This window comes from Halichoeres trimaculatus, unplaced genomic scaffold, assembly GCF_033239565.1.
Source record: "Halichoeres trimaculatus isolate MK-OKI-2021-1 unplaced genomic scaffold, fHalTri1.1 fHalTri1_scaffold_8, whole genome shotgun sequence".
NCBI classification, from domain to species: domain Eukaryota; kingdom Metazoa; phylum Chordata; class Actinopteri; order Labriformes; family Labridae; genus Halichoeres; species Halichoeres trimaculatus.
The window spans coordinates 3,418,782-3,439,393 of NW_027437186.1; the positions used below are offsets into that span (position 1 = coordinate 3,418,782).

The window sequence follows — 20,612 nt, forward strand, 5'->3', positions numbered from 1 at the left end:
AACCAAGGTCCATCCAAACTAACTACAGGACACATGCACTTTTTGGGCCTATAAAGCCACCGTAACCTAACCATCTTTGGTTCATACCTGATCCTCAGTCTTCTGTTTAGCCACGCTGTTGTGGGTCAGGACACGCAGAGCATAGCGTCTCCTTGCTGCGTGCATTCATCTTCGCTGTTCCAAAATTTGAAACGGTGTTGTTAAGCTGCTTTGAAGAAGCTGCTCTTGAAACTGGAAATGATTTTTCAGCTCTAATAAGAGCACAAACACATGTTTACCTCCGTTTCCAGGTCTGTATTCTGTGTGCCGCCTTTGTCAGTGCTGTCCAATGAGAGCACTGATTGTCACACACGTGGATGTGTTTACAGAATATAGTCCACTTGCAGAAAGTACAATCTGAATACGAACCGCACCAAACGAAAAAAATAAAGTCCGCTTTTGGTCCGGACCAAAGGACTTTTCTGGTCTGAATACAGCCTAAGTTGTTTGCTGATTTCTCTCCACATATCATTTGCATATTTTAGTTGACAAGTTAGTAAAACTTTGTTTTTAAATTTTATGATAAAAAAAAAAAGGTATCACCAAGATAACTGTTCGACAAAATAAAGAAACAAACAAAAAATGTAAATAAATCAGAATTAGATTAAGAAATGACTTTTATTTATTGTAATGATTTCATTTTGTAAAGGTCGGAGGGAGCCACTCCAAGGAGGCTAAAAAGCCGCAGGTTGCAGACCCTGGCTTAATTTATCTACTGGAACAATTTCACCTTCAAAACATGAAAACATAAAAACATGAGTAGGGATGGGTACCTTTCACATTTGAAACAATACGGTACCAATGCGGGGTCCCTGGAAATCAGTACCAGTACGCAACGGTACCAATTTTTGGTACTTATGCGTGTGTTTATGTATTAATAAATTTGAATTTGTTTAATATAAGAAGTATTAATACGCAATGCTGTGTTCATGTCCAGCATGGAAAATTAGCTACTCTTCCACTCCCACACAGTTCAACAGTACTCGGTACTACTGACAGAATTCAGTCGCTACCCATCCCTAATCATGAGGCCATTGTTTAAAAGGATAGAACTATCTGAATGTGTTTGACTGAATGTCTCAGTGTGTGTTTTCTGTGCCTGTGTGTGCAGAGCTTCAGTGTTGAGTGTGGGATCTGTTACTCTTATCGTCTGGAGGCTGCCATCCCTGATCAGGTGTGTAACGACCCTCGCTGTGGCCAGCCTTTCCACCAGGAATGTCTTTATGAGGTATGGAATAAACACACACACACACAAACACACATTGCACTCACAACCTTGGGGTGGAGGTTCAGGCACAAACGATCATATCATGATTTAGTCCCCGCGTTTTTGTTCTCAAAGACTATTTTTGAGTGACTGATCAGAAGAGCAGACACAGGCTGCCACTTTGCTCTCATAGCGTCACACTCGGTAACTCTGAACAAGTTTCCCTTGCCCAGCTCAGGGTCATGAGGTAGACTGATGCAGTGTGTCACCAATTAATGAACATTAGCACAAACTGATTAGCCCCTGTGTTAGCCTTTAGCTCAGGCTCTGTCTCTCCTGTTTGTCTTTCTTCTGCTCTTCTGCCCTTTTTCTGTCTGACAGTTTGGCTCTAGTGTCCACTATCACTACAAAATTAATCACAGAAATCATTTTCAGGGGAGAAAAACACGGATCTCTCTTCTCACTGCTAAACTTCATCAGCCGACGTGGTGTTGTCATAGAGACTTAGACGTGCCGTGAATAAATCTGTTCCTGCCCGACCCGATCCTGAAGCTAAGAAGTAGCATTTAGGATCTCATTTTAAAGTGTGGATTATGATCAGGTGTATACCTAGAGGGGAGACTTTTTCAAGATCACTTAGAAACTCCTCACCGAGACTTTAACAACAGAAAAACAACAAAACACATTTTGTGATCATTTGGTCATGGCAGTGATTCATATCAACCCAGTGAGGATAAGTAGAGAAAAAATGGTGTCAAAAAAGCTGTGCAAGATTGATAAGACGTTCACAGGAAACATCAACCCAAGATTCCACTGCAACCTGAAAAATTGCAGTACAGGTTCAAAGATGATTGCTGTGATATTTTCCTGTCTGTGAGAAGAAGTGATATGAAAAAGTGTTGAACTCTGATCTCATCTGAAGCAAGAAAGGTGACCCTATTGACATGATGAGGACGCTTTGATCTGCATACAAAAAATAAACAAGGATTTATCCCTGAGGACTTCTCAGCTGAAGGTCTCCAATTCACAGGGTCACTCTTTAAACTGGAACACTGGGAGCTGACAGGGACACACTCAGGCCCCATTTACACAACAACATTTCATCCCAAAACGCAAAGAAAAAAATCTGAGCTTACACAGAAACACTGAGGGACTGAAAACGCTGCAGTAAGTATGCCAGGCCTGTAGATGGCGCTACAACTATCTTGTTCAGAAGCGGCTTTTGGTAGATCTCCACTAAAGTAGACCTGGGCCGGTCATCTGGTGTGTTGGTGAATGCTAAGAGTAGAAGTGGAGCAACGGATGCTCATTTTGTGTAAAGACAGTCAGCAGATTGAGCAGCACAAGCACAAACATGGTAGTGGCCCATGACGACATGCTCAAACAGAGCCTGGGCCCTGTTCTACGAAGCAGGATTACTGCCCAGCGAGGTAGCTTTGAGGAAAGGTTCCAGAGTCCCTGTTCTACGACACGGGATCACACCTCAGCGAGGCGAGTCTCCATGGCAACATACGCTGAACGGCTAACCTGCTCCGGGGCAGGTTAGGATCCAGATTGAACTCGCGGACTATAAAAACCCCGCCCACTGACCAATGAGCCCTCACCAAAAACATGGCTTGTCTGTTCTTAGAGGATCCCGTGGACATCAGAGCTCGCATTGTCTGAGGAGCACTCCGGCCCGCCTGAGTTTTCAGGGACCGCACTGACCCACTCTCTTTTTACGGATGACCACTTTTGTGAAAGTTACCGGTTTTCCAGGGAGGGGTTGGTAGTACATGACAGGAAGTTAAAGGGAATGAAGAACTCTCACTGTAATAAGATCTTCATTGCCAACACTTCTGTTCCATGACAATATTTTATTGCCCGTATTAAAATTGTGACAGGAATTCATGTAGGGCTAATGTGGGCTACATATCACACAAAAAATGTAAACACGATAGGAATGAACAAATGAATAAAGTCATCTCAGAAATAAATTAGGTATGGCGCATGTTACAGTAAAAGTGCATGGTGAAGAGTGCTATTTCAGGATGATAATGGCACAAAAGATTTTTTTTGCTCTACACTTAAGCATTTAGACTGTCAGCAATTTTCTGCCAGCACTCCTTCCGTGCTTTAGCAGCGGGGACAGTGTTGCTTTTAACGTTAATTACATGTTTCACCTTGTCATACTTCCTCATGATCACCTCCTGCTCCTCCTGTGTGAAGTATGCGCTCCTTCTCTCTCCGGCCTGCTCTGACGCTCCAGACTGCTCCATGTTCGCGATTGGTCAGATGCAGCAGGCTCCGCCTTATATGTGTGCACGCGCTCGTTGCCTAGCTGGATCCTCTTATGAGGTTGATAACCAGCGTCGTCAAATCGTGTAGCGAGACCGCCGGCTACTGCGCTCAGTTCAGCGAGGTAGCTCCAAGGCTATCTCACTAGGCTGAACTTGCTTCTTAGAATAGGGCCCTGATGTCAGTTTTTGAAAACGCCGGCTTTCTGTTTACACAGTAAAGGTGGCCCCAGCGTGTCAGAAAAAATCTATTTTTTCTGTTTTCAAAAGTTTGCAATCTAAGTCGGCTAAAATGCTGTTCATGTGTAAACAAGAGGCTGAAACACAACAATACTTATGTGTTTCATCCTAAAACCGTGTTATGTAAACAGCCCCTCAGGTTCAAAGAAGACCATTGTTCAGGAGGTACTAAACCAAATCCTTCACAGCTGGGGTTTGTCTGATTGTGGACAGAGGGAGGACGGGGAATAAAAACTCTCTGGCTGCTCCTCCAATCAAAAACGTCAGTGTGCAGGCCCCGCCTCCCAAAGTTCCTGCATCTCTAGAAAGTACTACCCTCTGAGCAGGGCTGTTTTTAGGGGTAGCTGGATTTAGACCTCATCCCTGTGGTGGAAAAGCAGCTGAAGATAAAGATGGAGACTGCTGATGTTGCTTCTTGTCTCAGGTTCTGCCTCAGTAAAGACGACTGCATCCATAGACTCTGTATTCAGCTGAAATATTCTCTCTCTCTGTAGATCTCTTTAATAGCCTTGAACAAGTGGCGGGAGCGTACTCTAAAGTTGCTCATAAAAGCCTTCAAAGTACTGCAGTGTCTTGTACATTCTTTGAAAGTGTGCAGTCAGAAGTGAGCATTGGAACAAGCATCATCACTTGACACCGACACATCCAAGGTAATGATTTGATAAAACACTTTTTCTTCTTCTTCCCTCAGTGGCTGCGAGCGCTGCCCTCCAGCAGGCAGAGCTTCAACATTGTTTTTGGAGAGTGTCCTTACTGCAGCAAGGTATGTGTTCACCCTGAGCGTGGCACAACATCAAAAGATGTTCACACAACTTCATTAGCATGACTCTATACATCACACACACACCCTTCTCTCTGATCAAAGCCTGCTGAGTGTGTCCACAATGTTCTGCATTCACTTTGCACTCCATGAAGCAGGAAGACATAATGTTCCATTTATTTCAACAGCACATCCGTTCAAGCCTAATGAAATAAGCTTTTCCTTCCATTTATGGTGTTTGAGTCAGTTTCAGAGTCCTTCATTTACAGTCTTGTCAGCATTAAGTGCCCACTTCATGTTTTTACAAAGCTACCCTGCATAGCACACTTAGTTAAAACCTTTATTAAAGGAAAAACATGCTGTTTTTGAACCAGAGCCCTAATTTACAGTTTTTGGACTCTTAAGTGCTAATTGGTAAAATTCTGAATTAACTTTAACTTACAGCCCAAAGTTTACAGTGATGGACCTGATCCTTGTAAAGAAAGACCTGACAGACCTGTACGTCTAATGAAAATACATGTTTGTTCAAACTGTTATTTAACTTAACAGTCTCCTTGATGACAAGGCTCCAAATGGAAAATGAACAATTGAAGTGTCTTCATCTGCTGAAAAATCCAGCTGTTTGCTTGGATTTCAAGGGGACATATCATGCTGATCCCTGATTTAATACTTGCATATAATATAATACATTTGAAAACAAGACCTTTCACCCCCTGAATTTTCAAAAAATGAGATATTGAATTTTTTCTGATATCCTAGAACGAGATTTGATGCCTCTGAAAATAGGTCATTGCCATTTGGCCGCGAGATTTCGACCTTCGTGACGACACGAGGATCCTTTCTTTTTATTGGAGTAATCTGATAAAGCAGCTCCTCCTCTGTGAAGTCAGTTAGTCACACAACCACCACCAAGGGATACACCCACCAAGAGCCGACTGACTGAGTGCTGGATGCAGGGACTCTGCTCTGCTGAGCAGCTCGGCTTTACATGGTGAATTAGCAGTTAAAACACTGTAGTTTTAGCAGACGTCTTAATACTTGTGAGACTGTGATATTTGCATGCTTGTTCTGACATGCACTGTGAACCTGGACCACAATAATGCTGCGGTAATAACATAGCAACGAACTGACGGTAGAGGCGATCTTTAGACTACACTTTCAGCATGATGGATAAAACAGACAGAGAAAAGTGAAGGAGCAGGATGGAGCCCTGTTATAGAAATAGTTTATTGGTGAAGTCTGCCTATATTTCCACGTTTAAACTATACATGTTACAGTAGCGGTTTGACTCACCACACTGAAGCGTCCTGAGATGATCTGTGTCCAGGTGGATTTTCTTCCTCCTGAGCTGCAGAACCGTCCGGGTCTGACTCGGGGTCCAATACAAAAGGACGTATCCTACACTCTGCCATTTTATTAGTGCTCTCAATGCCTTACGGTGAAGTTTTGGCAAACAGCAAACTCGCTCGGTCTGCCCCATTCAATGTGGCGATTTTGTAAATACTGCCATGCTGCAAAAACCACCCCCTGGCTCTACCCCCTCCGCCCCTCTGATAGAACTGACCAATCAGAGCACAAAGGGCTGTGACATTGCGAGGTTACTGGAGGTCATTCTGGAAATGGAGCGTTTCAACGAGATCTTCAGAATGGCCTAAACTGAGGATATTGAGAACGAGCTAGAAACTAGCATCAGTACCTCTAGAACTAGGAGTAACTTAAGAATTAATATTATGTCTATTGTATTACCACACTATAGATAGAGAATAGTTAACCTGTGAAATTAATGTCCTGTCCTGAACTGTCACCTATCCACAGTAGCTATCTCACAAACAGGGTAAGTGTGTTTATGAAACGGCTGACAGCTCTCAGTGGATCAGTCTGGAAACAAACAGTGAAGTCATATCTCCTGTTCAGACCCTCAAAATTAAACTGAGCGCTTTCAAACAACCACCTGTTAAAAACAACCAGCACTGAACTCTGTGGGGCAGAAAGATCAGCTCAAGTACATTAGCTTTAGCTCACGTGAGCGCCAGGGAATGTGAGGTAGGATGGTCAACAGTTAGCATTTTCTCAGACATCATGTGTGTGTGTATATATATATATATATATATATATATATATATATATATATATATATATATATATATATATATATATATATACACACACCACATTATCAGACTTTATTCTGACAGACTTGCAGAAACTGAATATTTTGTGTGAAATACTTACAGTCATGCACTAAGTTTGGGCACTTTCAATATTTTAATTTTTTTTCCTGATTTCATTTCATACATCTTTAAAATCTATTTTGACATTATTCTTATTTGATTACACCCTTAACATGTACTCACTTTTTTTCTTTTACTCAAAACTTACCAGTCTTGTCCCACAGTAGGGCATGCAGATTACAGATTATCAGTATTAGTGTCAGTATCAGGACCAGAGAAGTTGGACTGGTACATCCTTACTATCAACTGTCTTCTATCGCATTAAAGACAAAAAAATAATTTTAAAAAAAATGTAGAATTGCATTTGACTGAGTGTCTACTAGAGACTGGCTACAGAAACACCAGAAACCTCTTACACACCCATTCAGAAAGCTGTTTTTAGAGCAGAAACTTGAGCAGGTCCTGCCATAGTCAGCAGTTCTGCCACCAGAGCCTGGTTACACTGAGACCAGCCTGCCTCAGCAGTCTCTGCTGAAATCCAGTGAATAAAACCAACTAGGGATGTTCGATACCACTTTTTATGCAGACCGATACCAGGACGAGTTTTCTTAAGTACTCACCGATACCGAGTACCAATACTACTAGTACTTTTGATACATAAAATTTCAATTAACAGTGACAGATCATTTTGATCAAAGACAGCACAGTCACTCTGAAATTGAGTCCAAATAAAACACAAACTACTCTCTCTGAGTTTAGAACTTTTTTGATCAATTTTAAAAAAAAGAAAAAAATTAAAAGTGCACAGTGAAACTAAGAACTGTCAGAGTTTAAGTAAGTAGTATTTCTAAAGTAAACTAAAGTGCAAAATAAAAAAGTTTAACTGTTAACTCCTCCTGGTTTATTCATATTGTCTGTAAAGGACCTGGTGCACATTTGCAGTAGTGTTAAACCCCTGGTATCTGCAGCCTTCACGAGTACCGATACCTTGAAAAAAGGCTGGTATTGGTATCTGGCCATCCCTAAAACCAACACGTTTAGTTTTGTGGAGATTCTGTCTGTAATGTTCAACACTTGGAGAAAATCAGTCTACAGCAGTGAGTGGAACATACACGTTTACTTCAGAAATCATGGAACTACAGACTTCACAATAAGTTTGGAGTTCACTGACTCACAACCTTCACATGCTCAGTTTCTCAGTGTCTGCTGAGCCCTGAGCTGAAACATACACGTACCTGTAATGATGCAAAATGTCAAACTGAGCAAGTATTCACGTCTTATTTTTAGTTAGCAAAAGCCAGATTCATCCAAAAAGTCCAGAAAAACATCTTATTTCAAGATATCAGGACAAACATCATGCATGAACTGCTTGTAAAGAGAAAAAATGTGCAAAAAAATTTAGTCGTGTGGTTTCTTGAAATGACAAGAAAACAATAAACAGCACAAGTATCTTGGAAGCAATTCAGGTGTCCTTTTTGTCTTTCATTGAAAACAAGACACTTTTCTGGACTTGTCGCCTGAATGTGGCTCATATGGAGTCTAATAAGACACCTTCACTGAAAATGAAACATGAATGTTTGATCAGATTTTAGTTTTTGCTTAGTGGGTCCAGCTTCCCTCAGTAAGAGAAGTTGAACCGTTTCCAGTGTTTGATTTAAACTAATGTTAATTTAAAGAGTGTAAATGTATGGCTCCATGTTTATTCAGGGTTACTGGACAGAGAGAGTGAACTTATCTAAAAGTCTCAGTGTTATCAAACTAAAAATATTCTTCCTCTTCTTCTCTTCAGCCCATCACTGTAAAAATGTCAGCCCACAAGTCCTGAGCCTCCACGCTGCCTCCCTCTCATCTCCACCGGATCCTCCTTCAAAAACGATGAAATGCACTTTGGCAGACTCCGATCACAGCGCCCAGGAAGAGGAGGAAGCTCAAATAGACAAACCAGGACAGCAGCCCCCTCCTCTGTGTGGGCCCAGCTTCCTGTTGGGGACCTCTGTGAGCGGACTCTCTCTGCTCGCTGTCCAACCACTCATATCCGAAGCCTGCTCTGTGGTGCAGCAGCCTTTCCTCACGTCTCTCCCACAGCTCCCAGTGCGGCTCCCTCACATCCCAGTTAGTGGGAGTGGGTGTCCTCCTTTGTGGGTGGACTGGTCTTCGTGGGGTCACAGTGAGGACTTTTGTTTCCCCAAGGCTCCGTTTGGTGTTTGTGTTCTGCCAAAGAGGGTAATTTATGTGTTTGCTTCTTTAGGTCTAACAGGATAAGGACATTCAGACTGAACTATGTGAGAACCGAACAAAAATAAAACTGAAGGAACAAAGTGAAACAGGAGTGTTTCTTCATTACACTCATAACAACAAGAAGTAGACGTCTATGTCGAGGTGAAAAATAAAGGAAGTTCAAACCAGCACCAGAGGATCATTATCAGTTTAAGGCAGCAGAGGAGCCTGCAGCTCCTGGAGCTTCACACCTGTTTGGGCGGGTTTCTGGGGCCTATTGGGGGCCCTCTCAGATAGCATGCAGGAATGGGTTTGGGTCTGCTCCTCTCCTCCTCCTCATCATCATCGTCATCGTCATCCTCCTCATACCTGACTGGAGGTCCCTGCTTGGGCCTCAGTGACCTGCTGGCAGCAGATGAAGCTCCGCCCTCCTTCTGTGAACAAAGACAGCAGGTTGTTGACGTGTCCAGGTCTGATTCAGGGACTGAGGATGGATTCACACCTGGCCCAACTGGGGCAGTTTAGGGCAAGTCCCTTTAACATTTAATAGCTAGTCTGGATATTTCACACAGATATCCGCAATTCAATTCTTCCTAGTCAAATTGAACATTTCAGATATCCACAATGACTTTATTCCTATCCACAATTGTAATTTCAGTTATCCACAACTTAATTCCTCCTGGGACAAATCACGCCCCTTTCCCCATTCATGTGTGTGGGGCAAGGTTATAATAGTTAACTAAAACAAAACTAAAAACAAAAACTAAAATTTAAAATACATTGCAGTTAACTCAAACGAATAAAAACTAGAAAATAAAACAAAAACGAGAAGTAAACTAAATCTGTATCTTGTGTTCACAAAACTAACTGAAACTAACTAAAATGATGACAAAATTTCCTTGGTTATAGTTTTTGACAATATTAATAGCCTTTAGGATTTAAATTAATCCGACACATTTTCCCAACCAATTTTACCACAGTTTTCGGCAGTTGTCAGTACTGGGACAGGCTTGTTTACTGCACTGACTGGCTGTGCGCTGTGCTGCGACCAAACGTAGAGGAGCAATGAATCAGAGCATCTATAATAGTTTAATTGCATGTGAGTCTGACTTTATTGTTACAGAGTCCAAGTTTCTAATTATTAAAACTCATATTATATTGTTTCATATAAATTATGTTTATATTTGTTTATTTAAGTTTAGATTATTTTCTTATGTTTGATGCAGCAGCCAACAGTTCAGTATCAGCATTGACTGAGCAGTGAGCACTATGATGGACTTGAAAATAAACAGTATGACAAAATATTTACTCTGACCTTTTTGAATCCTGCACCTGGTTAATAAGGTATGAAAAAACTAAAACTAAACTAAAACTAAGCCTTGTTGCAAAAAATTGAAACAAAGTAAAAACTAGAATGCCCGCTCTAAAACTATTTAAAACTAAACTGTAATGGAAAATAAAATGTCAAAACAAACTAAAACTAAACTATTATGACAAATCCAAAACTATTAAAACCTTGGTGTGGGGTTTCTCATTACAGATATCTTAAATTCAATTATGGATAGCCACAGTGTGAGATGTGGATATCTACAACTAAATTATGACTATCCATAAATCTAGTTGCAGATTTCTACAATTTCATTCTGGCTAGTCACAATTCCAAATCAAGATATCTTCAACCCCTTCCATTAAAGATATCTATAATAGCATTTATAGATATCTTTAATCAGATTTTGACTAGTCAAAATGCCGTTATAGATATCTTGAACTGGAATTACGCCTAGTCAGAAGGAAATTGTAGATATCTGCAACTAGATTTATGGATAGCCATAATTTAGTTGCAGATATCTATAATCAAGTTACAGATATCTTTAAAGTAATTGTTGTTAGAGATATCTCAAATTCAAGATATCTTAAACTTTTATTTTGACTAGTCAATATGTAATTACAGATATATTGAAACAGAGTTTCAACTAGGCAAATTGATGTTGAAGATATCTGTAATGATGACAAAAGTCGTAGATTTCTTGCACAACTCTCTAGTGAACGTAGCTCTTGTTCCCCACAAAGTCCCTGATTGTAAATTTGTTCTATTTCATGGAATTTTCTAAATACCTTGTCGATGACCGCAATCACTATTTCTTCTGCTAAGAAAACTGTTATTATTTTTTTTTTTTTCCTCTCCTCCAGTTTATTTGGGTCAGTATCCAATGGGAAGCCTTGCATGTCCAGCATCATGTACACATTTCGGACAGTCAAAATCACATTTAAGATATCTTTAACTGTTATTCTGGACATTCAAAACTGAATTAGAGATATCTGCAAGTGACATTTAGGATGCGTGACGAGGCGAAGGGCAGCTATCAGGGAGTCCTTGCAGATATCTGTAACTCAGTTTTGACTAGTGGAAACTGAGTTACAGATATCTCTAACTGTCATTGTGACTACTCAAAACTGAATTATAGATATCTCAAACTGTATTTCTGACGAGTCAAAATTGAATTTTGACTAGTCACAATTATGTTGTTGATATCTATAATGTTAATTCTGGAGAGTCAAATGTAGCTATTAAATGTTTAAAGGGCTTGCCATAGCAGTTGTTCTGAAACAGTGAGCCCCCTCACCCCCACCCCCAAAAGTCTGGTTCATATGGGCGTATGTAAACACAGCAATCACACTCTGATGCAGGACAAAAATAAAAAAAGCGGGTCGAGATCGCCAAAACAGGGTGACCTCGACCCGCTCCCATAAGAGCCATGTAGCGGTTCCTGTGCAGTGAGAACACAGTCACCTCACTGCAAAAACCCTGAAACCTTATCAAGTGTTTTTGTCCTGTTTTAAGTAAAAATTGCCTCGTTATACTCAATATGAGCCACAGTCAACTTGTCGGTCCAGAAAAATATCTTGTTTGAAGTAATTCAAAGACAAAAATGAGGTCTGAATTGCTTGTAACAAGTAAAACAAAATCTGCCAGTGGAACAAGAAAAGTGTGCTCGGAAATTTGCTTAAAACTAGATTATCTTAATAAATATTCACTCTTTTTCATCAGCAGGTTTTTCTTTTTTAAACGTTACGAGCAATTCAGACCTCATGTTAAAATAACTTGAAACAAGACATTTTCCTGGACTGCTCAGGTGAATGTGGCTCACACTGGCCCTCATTTTTTAATCTTGTGTGGGAATTGGCGCAGATCTGGGTGTAAAAATCAACGGCAACGTTCGCATGTGATTTGTAAAGTGTGTGTACCAGGGCCATTCAGGTGTTGATAAATGTGGCGGCTGAAAACTATTGTTGAAACATTTTAATGTGTCATATCTAATTCAACGATCTTAGTATTATTCTAAGAGTATTAGTGTTTCTGTCTGAAAATGTTTTGCCCTCATACAATCTAATAATTCTCCTCCACAGACGTATTTCGCTGACATGAAACTTACCTACGCAGACTCAGACCTGGCATGAGATTTGAGCGTACCCAGCGCCCACATTCAGATTGATAGATGCTGATCTGTGCGTGTAAAGGAGCGTACACCCATACATACACACGTCATACACACGTTTGATGAATGAGGGCCATTAAGTCTTAAAGGGCAACTCCAGTCTTTTGACACCTGGACCTATATTTTTTCATCCATTGCCAGTGTTATCACAAACACGCTCCTCTTCTGTTGCTATAGGCGAACACTGTCCACAAGCGCACCACCAGTTCACAGGCCCCCGCTAAGTGCGGCTAAAATCAGCTGGATCTAAATAACTTCTGAAGGACTCCGAGCTGCACAATGTTTGTCTGAGTGAGTATATGAGCATACACGCACCTATAAATAAGGTCCAGGTGTCAAAAAACTGGAGTTGCCCTTTAAGACATTTTCTACAGAAAATATCACTGAATAAGATATCAGTTTTTTGCAGTGCTCAGCAACCAGCACAACTGGCTTCTAACTGTTGTTCACACTAAGGGTGCACCACCGTCTACGATAATATGGGTATAAATTAGTTGATGAAAAAAAACTGTGATATTGTGATATTTACACTGCAGGGAGGTGAGGACAACTGTATACCTACTGTCAATATGTGGGGGTGAGAGCAGCACAGCTGCATCGAAAAAAAACTGTTAACGCTGGATTATTGTGGTATATGGTTATCCAGGGTATTAATCAACAACAACAATGTAAATTGAACTGAACCAAAAACCAGGACCACAAAACTGTGATAAGATCTGAACTGTGGATTTTGTGAACTGATCCATGTCTACTGTTGACACTTAAAAAAAAAAGGTAATATTCCTGATTTTTGACTTGGTTCATGGCAGAGTAGAGCTCACACATTCAGAGGTGAAACAGAGAGGGCACAGTGCTCTGAGGGCCTGACCTGTGGAGCTGCAGGTTTGGGGAGCGGGGGTCCTCTGATGTACTGAGCTGGCACAGGTTTGGACTTCTCTTCCTGCTCCTCCTCCTCTTTGGACGCAGCTTTGGCTTTGGCAGCTCTGGACGGTCCTCTGGCTCGTCCTGCTTTCTGCTGAGACAACACGTTGACGTTACGATGTGCAGATATTTATTCAAGAGATAAAGGAGCTTCTCTTCTTTTAACCAAACTTTACTTTAATTTTCCACAACACAATCACTGATTTAACAACCCTCTGCTTCAGGGAAGGTGCTTCCACCTGGGCTGACATTTCCTCCCCTCACTAAACCGCAGTCAATGGCCACTTCTGTTTAACTAGGGATCAAACTGGCCACCTCTTTAGCATGGAAATGAAATGACACAAGGAGAGGAGAGGAAATCAGGAGCATAATTGGAGACGCCCTGCGCTGTGCAAAGTGTGTGTCATCAACTTCTTCAAATTGGGCCATTGAGAGGGCACTTGCTGGGCCCGAGGGGTCAAGAACTTATTGTAGCAGAATTGAGGAGAATGACGCTCGTCCTCCAGCTTTAGTCCTGGTGAACATGTTCACTGGGGCCATCAGAGTGTGTGTGTGTGTGTGTGTGTGTGTGTGTGTGTGTGTGTGTGTGTGTGTGTGTGTGTGTGTGTGTGTGTGTGTGTGTGTGTGTGTGTGTGTGTGTGTGTGTGCTGTCACGTTTCTCCTCTCAGGGTTAAGAGACTCAGCAGAGGAAACAGTAATCATTGTGACCACGCTTCAGTTGTTGAATGTCCTCTGAATAAAAAAATCTGGTTGAATATTCCTTCTGACTGACCGACCGACTAACCAACAGACGGGCTGATGGACTTTTGGACTGAATGAGGGATGGTCTTAACATTCAAGGTTTAGCGGTAAGGCCTTGTAACATTCACGTGAAGCAGGACATTTCTGGAGAGCATCTTAAGACACGCGGCAGATCAAGTCTTTGAGGTCAGAGTCAAATGTCTGTCTGAAAACCTCATGCTTACACATCGACCATCAGAATGAAGAGAGCAGAGTGAATTCACTTCTTTCTATTACTCTTACCAACCCATCTATGGTCCAGCAAAAGTCAAAGATGCTGTGAGGAGGGTCTGTTTTCAGTGGACTGCAGCAACACCTTTAGCCCGGAGTCTCACGCACACTGTAGTGAAGATGTGACACTTAACAGGGCGCGTGTCTGTTTTAGAAATTAAAGGAGATGGGATCTTTTTATTGTCTCTACTTTTCTTTGTTCAAGACAACTTTTTACAGGATAAAGCAAGACAGGTAAGGTATCTATCAACAGTTCAAAGAACTAGGGTTTGAAACTTCACAACAAGCAAACTTTGTTAGTTCATACCATAGTTTAGTTCCCACTTTATTTAGCTCTACTCACAGCCCGGTGCTCTGAGACGTGTCAGTAACATGAAACAGTGAATCCTGGTTAGCTATGTCCTGCCAGTCATCTACCAATCAGAGCTAATGTAACCTCGCTCTTCATTTTTAGGTTTTTTCATTCATTTTTAGAATTTTTAGATCCTTCAGGTTTAAACAGACCACTGCAGAATAACTGCTGACTGTGGGTTGGAATCAACAATAGCACTAATAGTTTAGCCCTTTAGCCATTAGCTGATACTCTATCTCTCTCCTGTTTCTCTTTCTTCTGCTCTTCTGTCCTTTTTCTGTCTGACTTTTAGGCTCCAGTGTCCACCATCACTACAAAATTAATCACAGAAATCATTTTCAGCAGAGAAAAACACGGATAAGAGAGCCTTTGCAGTACTATAAATCACCTGATATTTTGAAATAACCTATATTGGTGCTGATAATCTCATTTTAAAGTGCGAATTACTATCAGGCATATATCTAACAAGACAAATTTTTCAAGATCACCCAGAAACTCCTTACAGCTCGTTTAAAAACCCCAAGATATCATTTTATGCTACAATGTGTAAACCTGTGGTAATATGACAATAAAACTTCTTGAATGTTGAATCAAAAACATTAAGCTCTAACCGGCTTTCCAACAACGTCCTCTTCATGGTGTGAATCTGAAAATAGCTGGGTTTCCATTACAACTAGAATTGCGCAAAACCTAAATATCGCAACAAAGAGATGGTAATGGAAACACCACATTTTCGAAAAACCTCTCAAATTTAATGGAAACACCTTTTCCGCACTTTATCATAACAACGCTCCTCCCTTACCTCCTCAAACGTGTCCACTGCCACACAAACAGACTCCAGCATTCAAATTTCTCAGCTCTGCTCTTATCTATATGTTCAATGCAGGGTTACGGTTGTTTGTGTTTTTGACCGACATTTGTGAAGGCATCATGATGGCTGTGAGCCGGTCAGAGAGCAGCAGGAAGAAGGGGCGGAGGTGTGTGTGTGTGAGTATGTGAGCTGAAGATGGTGATTTTAATTCAGTGTTTTGTTAGTGTGATCATGGCCGACACTTTGAGCATTGAGCAAACACCAATGTTCAAGAATCGGCATCATCGTGAGTGCAGCGTCCAGACAGACATGATGTTTTAATAATGTTTTGATTTACTCAAGGTGTGCGCAATTCTGGTCCTAATGGAAACACAGGCAAGGCAAAATTGTTCTTTATCAAAACTTCAGAAATATCGCTTTTATTTTGCGAAAATAGTGTGATGGAAACCCAGCTAGAGTCAGCAAGGCGTTCAGTGAGTGCAGAGAAAACTGGCTTTAACCCAACCCATTTTTGTATTCCTTTCAGTCGCCATCTGTAGCAGCTCTTCTTCTGTGTACTCCGGTTCATACAGGTATCCTTTTGGTTCCAAAGTGCATGGAACTTCATCGTCACGGTCATAGTCACTCATTTTGAATTTCCTACGCTGCCTCACAATCCTTAGAGTACAAACAAAAGAATTACAATACTTGATCAAACTTAAACGAGGCTACAACCGGCGCTGAAGCATAGCTTGTTTACATTCCCTACAGCTGAAAGGAGGAGGGGGACGGAGCGCACTAGCGCTGCGCGTGAGGACACATGACCAGTTGAGCTGTGTTTCCACCAAGCAGTACGGGTCGGTTCAGTACGGTTTGGGATGGTTTTGGGACAGTTAAGTCTCATCCCGTTTGCGTTTCCACCGCAAACTGTGCCCTCTCGTGGTGGGCGGCGTATAAGCTGGATGCCGGAAGCCACAGCTGGTAAACAATAGCGCGACGCCGTAGCAGCTTACCCTGCGATTAAATCCAACAAAGAAGAAAACGCGACACAGTAAACAAAGAGCACGGATGGAAGACATGCAGCATTTCGTCCTCTCTGTGGTTTTCATGTAACTCTCTGTTACAAAGTTCAATCAAGCTTCGTTTCAGAGAAGTCTGTGAGCCGCAAGGAGAAATGCAGCCGCTGTCGGGGTAAGTGACGATTCTTTTGACCAATCAACCGTCTGCAGTGTGTTGCTCCACCTCCCGAGAGCGGATCGGTTCAGTCTGGCACCCATACGAAAGGGTCCCAAAAAAGTGGGACGGCTCGTCTCGGTTTTTAGGGATCCGTCCCGGGATGAGTCTGTGGAAACGCTGCTAAAAGCGCACCGTACCGAGACGAACCGACCCGGACTGCTTGGTGGAAACGCGGCTTTAGTTAGGTCCGGATAAATGTTTATATTTCTGAAGACTTAATGCACCTAAAAATTATTTTATGTAGCGTACTCTTAAACTGTGGTATTACTTTTTGATTTTAGTTCTTGTAGGCAGAGAAAATAGCCTTTGAATTTGGTACCGTCTTTTTCCTCGTCACCATTGATTACAGTCTGTGTCTTACTGAGGGAGAGGAGACACCTTTCTACTGTATCTAATGTCCTTAGTGGTCATATAGAGCTCATACAACCCCACTTCAAAAAAACTGAACTATCCCTTTAACCTTATTTAAAGTCATCATTTTGGGTCATATTGTCTGACAATTGAACGGTATATCGCCATAGTTCAGATGCCAGTGAGTAAACAACACACCTGAATGAAGCAACTCTTCCAATAAAAGCCTGACTTCAGCTCCATCATCAACCCTCTGTGATCTTCTCACATACAACTGTAAAATCACTCGTTTTTTACGTTTAATGCTTTTAAACTTTTAATCTCTAAAAAGGACCTTTACATGTGTAATAGTAGACTTACTTTCTGTCCAGACTTAAGCAACGCTCAGCAGGTACGAGAAGTGATCATGTCACAACCATGGATGTATTATAAGAACTGGATAGAGTGGCTCAGCCTTCCACCATGTTACGGATTTGAAGCCAGAATATCCCAGTCAGGGCGCTGCCATTGTGCAGCCAGTAGAGAATCTGAGCCATAACCCGGATGCAGCTGTCGTAAACGGTCGCAACACCCCGCAGCATACGCTGTACACAATCATTGTGAAGCTGCCGTAAACCGCGGTCATTTTTAAACTCTAATAACAAATAAAAAATAAACTTTTCAGAAAAAAAAGGACTTGGAAAACATGCAGCCCAATAATACTTTAATGTCACCACAGCATACGGATAGAAGAAATATTTCTACGAGGTGTATTAATTGTCCGGCTCAGCCTCAAGCCGGACGCTTATTTGTCCTCCTTTTTGGAGTTGCACTTGAACGCAACGCTGCATATCCTCCAGTGGTGTAAGGCCCGGACTGTACATCAGGAGAACCGGGAGATTTTTCTTTTTCGTCATAGACTTTTAAATTACAGTCCAAAAAGTGCATTCATCGGGTACGCGTTAGTTTTTCTCCTCCTGCACTGCTGTGTGCTCATCCCGCTGTGTGAGTGTGTGTGTGTGTGTAACTGAGGAGCACACACTCAACAGTGCCGTCTGAAGCATAGCGCGGCGAGAACAAAGTTAAAACACTGATTGTGAAACAAAGTGAAGACGTCCATGTTTTTCTACAGTCTATATGGTCAGAGCCTTACAACCAGCTTACAACTTACGTTTTTATTTTATTGTATATATTTATTTTTTTTTATATTAATTTTGATGTGTCAAACTAAAACCCGCGACCCGACCCGCATGATATTTTTTCCACCCAGATCCGAACCCGGGAAAAAAAAAAGGTTTTAAAAACCACCCGCAAATCAGCTGTTTTTGTGGGTACCCAACCCAGTGCAGGACTCTGGTTCATGCTGACTAAAACTCATTTATCGAACTTGATTTTTTTGTAATTATACTGCTACATCTTGCAGGGGAATACGTAAGAATGAGAGTTTCTACCAGTATCCTAAGGCTCTGGTTGTCCGGTGGTTCAGGTGTTAAAGAAGTCTCTTGCAGCAAAGATCAAAAAGGGCTGAGGTGAACAGTGGCTGTTTAAAGACAGGCTAACAATCAAAGAGCGTTTGGACCAATCAGATGGAATCTGTTCTTCAGTCAGTGATAATTCTGATGAGTCCAAACATCCTGCAGTTTCCTCCTCTCTAAGGCCCTGTTTCCTCCAAGTGTGTCAGTTTGGTTTGTTTTGGTACAACACACATTTTGTGGCGTTTTCACAAAATGCTAAAAGCAGAACAGGTCTCCAAATTATGAACCTGAAGCGTCCCACTTTTTGGTACTCTTCAGTTGGTGCGCCACACATACAGATCCAACCCCAGAAAGTGGAGCTAGAAACACTGCAGTCAACAGACAAAACTGCGTTCCATGGTGGACTTGGGTTTATCAGTGGGGTACACTGTCTCACACTGCCAGCTGCCATGCGGCTATCAGCCTCCAGCTACCAAGAAGGGCACAGTTGGCTGTGAAAACACAAACAGGATCAGGCTTTACCGATAGTAGCCTGTACCAAACTGTACTGATCCAAACCAGACCGCTTGGTGGAAACAGGGCTTAAGAAGCTTGATTCACTCATCCTGCTCTCACCTTTTCCTTTGACGGGGGGTCTGGAATCTTGGAGGTGGACTCCTCTGCAGATCCTCTGGGCCTGGAGAAGTCAAGTTTCTTTTTACCAACACCACCCAGTAGTTTCCTGAGATGTTGGTAGTCGGGCTTCTCCTGGTATCCCAAAGCGTTGACATAGTGTAGGAACATGGCCACCTCATCTGGAGACAGAAACACAGAGGACGTCGATCAGTCGGAGCTTTAAACCATCAATTATGGTGTAAGGAAGCTGTCAAAAAGGACGTATGTGTAATTAATGATTCGTCAAAAAAGACGTATGCGTAATTAATGATTCGTATTCTTAATTTCAAAAAATTCTGTGTCAATAAAGTTATTTCACACAAAAATCTGCTGTCATATACGTAAGTCTGTGAAACTGGGTTCAGGTTACAGTTATTTTTATACGAGTGCAAAGTCTCATAAATACAACTCAACTTTCTACGACTACGAATTCGTCTCTACGAATACGAATCCAAGATTACGAGTACGAATCGAAAAGTGCTGAAATGACGTCACTGCGGTCACAGTTCGCAGGAAAACGTTACCTGTTGTGTTTCTCTGAAGTAGGAGGCACCTGGGAGGCTGTCTCCGTCCATATTCCGCTCCATGCTTACCTCTGTGGCTTGGGCATGCGCGGTTGAAGGAGATCGATTGCTTTTCGTGTGACCTGTGACCTCAGTGACATCATTTCAGCACTTTTTCAATTCGTACTCGTAATCTTGGATTCGTACCTGTAGGCTTGGATTCGTATTCGTAGGGAAGAATTCGTAGTAGTAGAAAGTTGAGTTGTATTTATAAGACTTTGCACTCTTATAAAAACAACTGTAACCTGAACCCAGTTTCACAGACTTACATATATGACAGCAGATTTTTGTGTGAAATAACTTTGACACAGAAATTTTTGAAATTAAAAATACAAATCATTAATTACGCATGTGTCTTTTTTGACAAATCATTAATTACGCATACGTCTTTTTTGACAGCTTCCTTCCACCATAATCAATCAGCTGTTTGATACACTCTCATCTGCTACTCAGTGTTACTCCACTACCTGAGAGACTTTTAGAGAGCTCAGTCACGCCGCTCAGACCTGAGTCATGCAGCAGCAGAGGTAGAATGAACCTGAAGGTCTCACAGTCCAGATAATACACCACTTGGCAATGTATCTCTCAAAGAGGGCAGATTAGGCCCTGCTGAGGATATGCATTTGGTGTGTGTGTGTGTGTGTGTGTGTGTGTGCGTGCGTGCGTGGGGAAGTGTCATACACAGTCAGCTGCTATGCATCACATACTGGCCAGACGACGCGTATGACACATGCTGCGGTAAAACTTGTATCTCCCTCGCACACGCTCAGTTGATGCATTCTCTGGCTCTTATCTGAGGCGGGCAGCCGGGCCTGTCAGCGGAGGAGCAGCCGGTCCCCGCAATACATCACACGCTAAGCCCTCACACAGGAG

At 41.9% G+C, this 20,612-nt stretch overlaps 2 protein-coding genes across 3 annotated transcripts in view; one reads left to right on the forward strand and one right to left on the reverse strand.

Moving 5' to 3' along the window:
* The window catches only part of fancl (FA complementation group L), a 47,632-nt gene extending 39,017 nt beyond the window's left edge, over positions 1-8,615 (forward strand). Inside the window, exons 12-14 of the mRNA XM_074676346.1 lie at positions 1,151-1,267; positions 4,454-4,525; positions 8,483-8,615. Coding sequence (XP_074532447.1) covers positions 1,151-1,267; positions 4,454-4,525; positions 8,483-8,518 — 225 coding nt within the window. The 3' untranslated portion in view covers positions 8,519-8,615. The remainder of the gene's footprint in view (positions 1-1,150; positions 1,268-4,453; positions 4,526-8,482) is intronic.
* The window catches only part of vrk2 (VRK serine/threonine kinase 2), a 42,508-nt gene continuing 30,455 nt past the window's right edge, over positions 8,560-20,612 (reverse strand). The window contains exons 11-14 of one of the 2 annotated variants that reach the window (XM_074676345.1): positions 19,138-19,316; positions 13,276-13,419; positions 9,162-9,344; positions 8,560-8,904 (exon numbers count right to left, since the gene is read on the reverse strand). In XM_074676345.1, the coding sequence (XP_074532446.1) occupies positions 8,560-8,904; positions 9,162-9,344; positions 13,276-13,419; positions 19,138-19,316 (851 nt within the window). Of the gene's footprint in view, positions 8,905-9,161; positions 9,345-13,275; positions 13,423-19,137; positions 19,317-20,612 lie in introns of both variants that reach the window. The other variant, XM_074676344.1, reaches the window with a different exon arrangement.